Source organism: Echinops telfairi, unplaced genomic scaffold (genome assembly GCF_000313985.2).
Source record: "Echinops telfairi isolate 266 unplaced genomic scaffold, ASM31398v2 ScPeMD7_4;HRSCAF=17, whole genome shotgun sequence".
NCBI classification, from domain to species: domain Eukaryota; kingdom Metazoa; phylum Chordata; class Mammalia; order Afrosoricida; family Tenrecidae; genus Echinops; species Echinops telfairi.
Genome location: NW_022103900.1, coordinates 13,619,514 through 13,627,334, shown reverse-complemented (window position 1 = coordinate 13,627,334; position 7,821 = coordinate 13,619,514). Strand labels below are relative to the sequence as shown.

Here is a 7,821-nt window from a genome sequence, read left to right as displayed (position 1 = left end):
ATGATTTATTAAATAAGGAGCAATTTCTTATTCTTCACCTTCTAAAATTCAACATCTTGGCTCAGGGAACTTTAGAGATATGAACTTTCTTGATCTTAGAAATAGAATTTCTGCTATTGAAATCCTGACCGACTCCTATGCTTAGAAATAGGAACTCTGGCATATAGTAAGCAGTCAAGAAACAGTTGTTGCAGCAAACTGCCTGCATGATTTTAATAATATACATTATAGGAAAACATTGATGAAAAGGAATTTCAAATAGGAGCTAAGTTTTACTTTGACTTTTTGGAACTGAGATTTTTCTAATTATATTGAAATTCACCTTGAGGAAGAAAACATCGAATGATTTTGGGTTTCACAGTGGGGTAGAAATAATCTTTCTAAAGAGAAATTCTCATTCTCTTTCTAATAAACTGTTTGTGATTACCCAACACTGTTGTTTAAATGGAAAAGGAGTTTTTATTCATCAGTCTGTGGTAGTAAGTCATACTGAGGCTAAAATTAGTAAATTCCTAGTTAAGCATCTTCGTATTTAAGCCCTTAGTATCCTTCTCACGTGCTGTTCACAAAGTTGTCACTCAAACATGTTAATCATAGTTTTTACAATTTTCCTATTATAAAAATAGTAGAAGTGGCGCAGCGCATTGTATTGAGAAGGAAAAAATACGAAAGTTAACCATCATTCCACCTAAGGGGAGCATTGCTAACAATATTGGCATATGGCTGAAGACGGTTTAATAGTCACTTCTGATAATTAAAAGATTCTGGAATCTGGTGAACACTTGCTTGCTTAAGATAAACAACCTTAATAATTTTCAGTCATCTCTGTTTAGCCCCTGAAAGTGTTTTCTCCTCATCATTTATGACCTCCATCCTCACTCTGGCTTCCAAAGATGCATGGGCTCTGTTACTGAAAATACTGTGAATTCATAATCAATTTTTAGAAAAAAAGAGATGTCATCACTTAGCCATCCTTGTGAATGACTCTTTTCTGCCAACGAGTTTAGGTACTTTTTTCCCAGTGGACTTTGTAGAGAATCTCCTACCCCACTTCTGCGGAGCATTTTAAACAAAGGGCAGATCTTGGATTGCTCTAGTTGCTTTGTTGTTTTTCAAAGTGCCCAAGTATCTTGTTGATTGCTTCTACCCAAATACTTTGTTTCCCTGTCATTTTTGTTGAGAATTTGTAGGGGAAGGACACTCAAAAGAATTTTTTTTCTCTCATTTTTATTTTTATTTATTTAAACATTTTATTAGGGGCTCATACAACTGTTATCGCAATCCATACATACATCAATTGTGTAAAGCGCATTTGTACATCATTCTCAAAACATTTTCTCTCCAGTTAAACCCCCGACATTAGGTCCTCATTTTTCCCCTCAAGATTTTTTTTAATAGAGTGTGACTTACCTGTTTCTAAAATTTAAAATGCTGAATGCTCTGTCTGCACCATTGCTTAATGATTAATAATTCAATAATGACTTAGAATGCTGCCATGTTTTATTAGTGACTAGTTCAGTATCCTGAAGACATACCAACATCAAGTCCATCATATCTATTTTAAAAGAACCCAGGTATCACCAAAATAACTCTATTAATATAACTTGCTTGGATGATGTCTCCTATTGAGTCCTGGGAATGCAGGGAGTTGCCTCAAATCCAGGCTGGGAGGGTAGAAGGCTGGCTTGGAGGAGCCTATGGAAAGAGTTGGCATCTCACCTTAGCTGTCCAGCGCCCATGTGGTTTCCATGGCAGCGTTGCTAGTGGTATTTGATCCCAGTAGCCAGGTGTGGCTAGTGAGAAAGGGCCCAGAGAGCCAAGGCGCTCAGTGCAAAACCTGGCCAGCAGCCCAAGTGAGTAGGAGCCATGTGACTCTGGTGAGTTGGAGTGTGCAATTGCCTCCTGCTTCCGAGCTACCTGATCCGAATACTAAGCAGAGCGAGTGCCGGGCTGGGTGGGAGACACCGAAGACACTGCAGAGAAAAGGTGCTTATTCCAGAGGCAGTGCAAAACATGGAGATTAAAGATCAGGGAGCCCAAATGGAGCCGCTGCTGCCCACGGTAAGAGACAACCTGCTGTCACCTCTCTAAACGGGGGCGGGCGATTGTTGCAAAACCTGTCAGGCAAGCAGGCTGCTGGCTAGGTGCAGGGAGTGCACTTTTGGGGTGGTAGATAGGTCCCGCGACATATGGACAGGGGTCTCCTCCCATGGCGGGTGACTGAGATGCATAAAGCCAAGCACATGATTTTCTCCCCCCCCTTCTCAATATGGATGCACCACGGTGATGAAATGTCTCATGTTTGCTGCTCTTGGAAGAAATGGCTAGGTTTTAGCAGCAGGGGCAGCTGTGCATCTCTGTCTCTGTCTCTCTCTCTCCCCGTGCCCATTGCTGCCAATCTGTTTCTTAGGCTGTGCAGCAGTGGCCCAAGCCCCTGCAAAGAAGCCCCCCTTTATCATACCCCATCCTTAATAAATTCCCTCCTTTGCTTCATCCTAAGGACGGCGAGGTGAGGGATTCTGCTGCGCATAGATTTCGGCTCAGCAGAAACAGAGGGGGGTGGGGGGGGCGAACAGAAGGATTGAGTGTGTGTGTGTGTTCAATTTCATTCTCAAGTGGAACTATGTCCTGGTTCACATACAAAGAAGCTATGCGTTTTGGGGGGTGGGATTATCATGCAGATCATTTCGGTCTGACTCTGAATGATTCCTGACTTGTACGCCTTTAGAGACCGTTTTATTCCTGGGTCCTTGAGCTGCCTCTCCAGATTTCATTATCGGGGCAGCAGTGGTTTGCTAATCTTCTCCATCCTCTTTCAGGGGGATTTGCTAGGCAGCATCTTCCGTCTCCGGCGGCAGCTGATGTTGCTGTGTTCAGGGGGAAAATAAAACAATCCAGATTTTCTTGACGCGACAGAGATGTCAAACGCTAGCTCCCTGCCATCCATCAAACGCTGTCATAGCTCAGAACAGCAAAAATCTGTGCCCAAATCAGACGGAGGCTGCTGTGGGCACTTCTCTGTAACTCAGGTTGGTGACCCCTCTTGCAGAATAGAGACTCGCGGCATGCCTTCCGTTTCCGATTCCCTTTCTAGGCTTCAGGGCACCTTTCCACCACACGGCACCTCAGGAGGCGTGGGCAAATTCTAGGCCATTGCATTTTCTGAGCCCGACTTTGGGTTCCAAAGCTGCAGAAACTCAGTTCGCAGCCCGAAATCTGCCGTGGCTACTGAGCATGCCCAGTTCTCCTTTGGCCGCCAGGTTGGGGCAGGGAGGGAGTCAGAGATGGGAAGAATGCAGGAGGGACCCTGGAGAATAGAGCCCCAGGAAAGGGCAGGAAACGAAGAAGCTGGAAAATCTGCCTGCCCCTTAAGAGTCAGGACGTGTGTGTGTGTCTGTAATCAAAGAGGAGTTATTGTACATAAATGAGGGTATTAGGTCTTCACATTCCCAAACTTTAACAGATTCATGCATTGGTACTTTCTGATTGCTTTGTGATATGAAGGATGTCAGGGAACCATTGTTCCTATACACAGAAACTGGCAGATGGGAATTTAGGGAGTTTAAGGTTTGGGGCAAAAAATACCGCCTCCCTCCCCCCCAGGGAGTAGAGTTGGAACCTCCGGAAAGGCGCAGGCTGAAGTTAGTTCAGGTAGCATATGAATGGCCCCCTGTGGGGAGCAGTCAGGGTTTAGTACCAAATGAGGACTAACTAGAGGAATTTAGAAGGCATTACAGGAAAGTAAGTTTGAATAGAAAAGAAGGTCTCCCTTCAAGTCCAATGGGACATTTCAAAGGTCAAGAGTCAGAAGTCTGCATTTCAGATAGAGGATGGTCAGGGCAAACAAGTTATAACAGTCAGTGGCCAGGGACGGTCATGTGGGCAGCTCCCTCTAAGTCAAACAAGTCTCAGAGCCCCCAGATGAGGTGGAATTACTGCCCACTTTGATACCTGTGTAGGGTACATATTCCACGTCCCCGATGGCTTCAGATTTTTAGATCTTCATTTTAAGGATGTGAAATTGAGGCATTGGTGTTTCTCGGTGCCACCAAATCAATTCGAATTCTCATTCTGAACAACAGAATGAAGCAGGGCGCCATCTCGGGCCATTCTCACAATTGTTGCTAAGTCTGAGGCCACTATTAACACAGCCACTGGGTTAATCCATCGAATTGAGTGCCTGCTTTTTAGCGCACTCTTTATTTTACCAACCATGATGTCCTTTCCCAGGGACTGGCTGTTCTTGAAAACATGTCCAAAGTACATGACACAAAGTCTCTATCCTTGCTTCTAGTGCTCTTCCTGGCTGTCCTTGCGAGACAGATTTGTTGGACCTTCTGGCAGTTCAGGATCTATTCAATATTCTTTATCAACACCACAGTTTAAGGGCATCCATCAATTCTTCTTTGATCTTCCTTACTCCTTGTTCAGATTTTGCATACATACGAGACAATTGAAAACATCATGACTTGGGTCAAGTTCACCTCAGTCCTCAAAGTTGAGGAATAGAGGATGAGCTGAATAACATGTTTAAGGTCACCTTGTGACCAAGCCAACACAAGAACATAGGTCTTCTAAACACTAGTTTAGAACTAATATAAAAAAAAGGAAAAAGAACTCAGAATTTATTATTATTATTTTTTATGTAACACTATTTAATAGGCTGCACATAATCAGATCTTGCACTGAAGTTTTTATACATGGAAGAGAGGGTTGCATCGAATTGGACTCTGTTTTAAACAATTAATCAGATAGTTTCCCAAATAATTGTGTGGGAGACACGAAAATATGTTGTTTAATAACACAGTTCAGTGGGTCCCCACACTACCATTTACTTTTGCAATCTTGGGAAGTTTAAGCTTTAGTTACTTCAAGTGAAAAACAGAAAAAGGGAGGTCATATTTCCTGGATTGTTATCATGAGTAAATAAAATAATCTATGTGAAGTACCTGGCATTTAGAAAGTGTTCAAAAATACTTAGCAGCTATTATCAGAGGCTGGCTTTGGGAACACTGACGGTTATGTTTGAACTTACATTCAGAGGATAGATTCACTTACTTAAAATCTACTTATTGCCTTTTGATTCTTTGTGTTGATTCTTTTGTTACAAGAGTAACAAAATCCCTGTCTACGTGGAACTCAGAATATAACTAGTCTACAGATAGGGCTCTGTAGCCTATCTGTATTTGATATTTTAAAACTTGATTGCTGCCTTGTCCTCAATCACTGTTATAAGCTCTTTAAGATGCATATATCTGGAAATATATATGACAGTAATGATGGTGACGTCACTTCAGGTTGTATAAAATTTATCTTTTAAAAGTATAAAGCAGTTACGGCACGACTTACATTTTTCTACTGATATTTGACATCTCTCCTATTGAACTTATTACTAGGAGTTCCTTGGAACGTTTAAAATTAGTAGGTCATGGAAAAGACTTCTAGGAGAATGTCTTGATAATGAATATTTCTAGCCTATGCTGCTAACCACAAAGTCATTGACTCAAACCCACCTGCTCGATCATGGTTGAAAGATGAGATTGCTTGCTCCCCTGAAGATATTCCAGCTCAGAAGACCTACATAGAGTTGCTAAGAGCTGGAATTGACTTAATGGCAGAGGGTTTATGGCATTTGGCCTTGAATGGTCTACTTTGGACCCCTTCCATGATTCTTATGTCCTAGAACATCAGGGTAAGTTTCTAACTTTGGAATAATGACTGCTTTAGAAAGAATTTATTTTAAGTTGCATTTATTCAAAAACTGCTTTGGGGCATGTAACCAGGCAAAGAAAGGTCATTACTTTAGAAAGTACTTTGGTAATATAGGGCAGATGGTAGAAGTTAGAATCTATTTCTTTTGCTAATTCCAAATGCAAAACAGTCCATATATTGGATTGTTTTTGTTTGCAGGGAAGAAAAGTCTTGGAAAACTTTCTATATTCTTAATTAGGGAAAGAAAAAAGGGACTGAAATATCAAAATAGCAACAAGAACTCATATTGTGGCCAAGTACTATTGATATTTCCATCTTACTTCAATTGTAATTTAAACTACAATATGGCTCAAGTTAAAGAAAGCATACTCCCTACACATGATAGTGCATAGGAAACCAAACTGAACATATCAGTTCTCATTTCCACTCTGATGACTTGAATTGATACTTTATGGTGATGAGTAACCCAATGAACAAAATCTATGACTCACTCCCTCCCTCCCTTTCTCCCTCCCTTCCTCCCTCCCTCGCTCACTGACTCATAGAGAGTTTACAGGACAGAGTAGAACTGCCCCTGAGGGTTTCTGAGACTGTAAATCTGTGGGCGTAGAAAGCTTCATTTTTCTCCCAGAAAGCAGCTTCTGGATTTGCACTTCTGATCCTGTGGGTAGTAGTCCAACTCAGACCCCCCCGGGCTCCTGCAAGCAGTAGGGTTCTAATAAGAACTGAGGTCCGATTGGGAAATGATAGAGAGTTAGCAAATATCTGAGCAGAGTGCCACAACTGAACGTCAGGGAGCACGGAGCAAAACTATAATCACACTTCTGAGGTGTTTGTTTTTCACTTTGGAATAATCTTTGCTTTAGAAGTATAAAGCATGCCCACATAAAACATAATGCATGCAATGTTCTGTAAGTGAATGAGACGTGTAGGCACTGCTCTCCACCGTTCTGTGTAGAGAAACTTCCACTTCTCCCTTCTCCCATCACATAGACTACACAACACTTGATTGCTTGGCTTTTTGTAAGCCCCGACACTGTCAATTTATATAGTCATTATTAATTACTTTAGTTTTAACATCAGTCTTATTTTGAGTTGAAATACATGTAAGTTGAATCTCTAGTAGAGTCTTCTTTCGTCTTAAGGACTTTCTCTGTGTGTCATTCCGTGAGCTCCGTCACATCAGTCATGTTGTACTGTCATCAGCAATATCCAAGACAGGCAGTTTGCAGAGTTTTTATTTTTGCTGTTGTTATTGTTCCCTTTAAACCTCACTTTATTGTTCCCAGCATTTTAGTATATGATCACTAGTAGCCTAGACCTCATCAATTATATCTTATTGTATAGTAAATTGAAACTCCAAGGAAGGAATCATGTACTTATTAACCAGTGTATATACTTTTATTATGTTTCCTCTAAGATCTTAAGATACTTACATGATGTTTTTGCTTTAAATAATAATGTATCTCCTTCAAATACTTTAAAAGGGAAAATGAAGACAAACACAAATTAGCAGAAAACAAATCAGGCTGTGGGCTGAAGGGAATGACAAAGGTCATGAGAAAGTATTTGAGGCAATGGAAATATTCTAAATTTGAACTTGAAGCCACAATAGTATTATTGATAATATCTCATAGCACCTTGCTAGAAAATATGTTATGGATATTCTGAACTGTTTTATAAGTGAAAATTATTTTTAAAATGATTTGATCCACAGATAAATTGTTTAAAGTCCATCAATGAATTAATTGATTTAGCAAATGCTTAAACTTTATTGGATGCCTACTAAGCAGAAGCCTCTGTTCCATGTGCTGTTGCAAAAATGAAGTGAAAATGAAAATACGTAGAAAAGCACACTTGATTTGGTTATTAAGTACTTTTTGAGAATTGATTCTCCTTAGGAAAAAAAAGAGTTTAACACTGCAGGTCATGCTATTGTAGATATTTGAAGTAATCAGCAGCCATTGCATTTGGGGATCATATATAACACTTCAGTAGCTTTAAGGGCCCCAGTGAAGGCTTTAATAAGTTACATGGAAAAGATAAATTAATTGATTTCACATTGCATATTGGAATTGGGATACTTACTTTCTCCCGCCGCCCCCCCCC

At 40.6% G+C, this 7,821-nt stretch overlaps 1 protein-coding gene across 1 annotated transcript in view; it reads left to right on the top strand.

The window, feature by feature from the left end:
- Positions 1 to 1,863: 1,863 nt before the first annotated feature.
- The window catches only part of LOC123522575 (sodium-driven chloride bicarbonate exchanger-like), a 174,323-nt gene continuing 168,365 nt past the window's right edge, over positions 1,864 to 7,821 (top strand). The window contains exon 1 of the mRNA XM_045298079.1: positions 1,864 to 2,061. Within this exon, the coding sequence (XP_045154014.1) occupies positions 2,014 to 2,061 (48 nt within the window). The 5' untranslated portion in view covers positions 1,864 to 2,013. The remainder of the gene's footprint in view (positions 2,062 to 7,821) is intronic.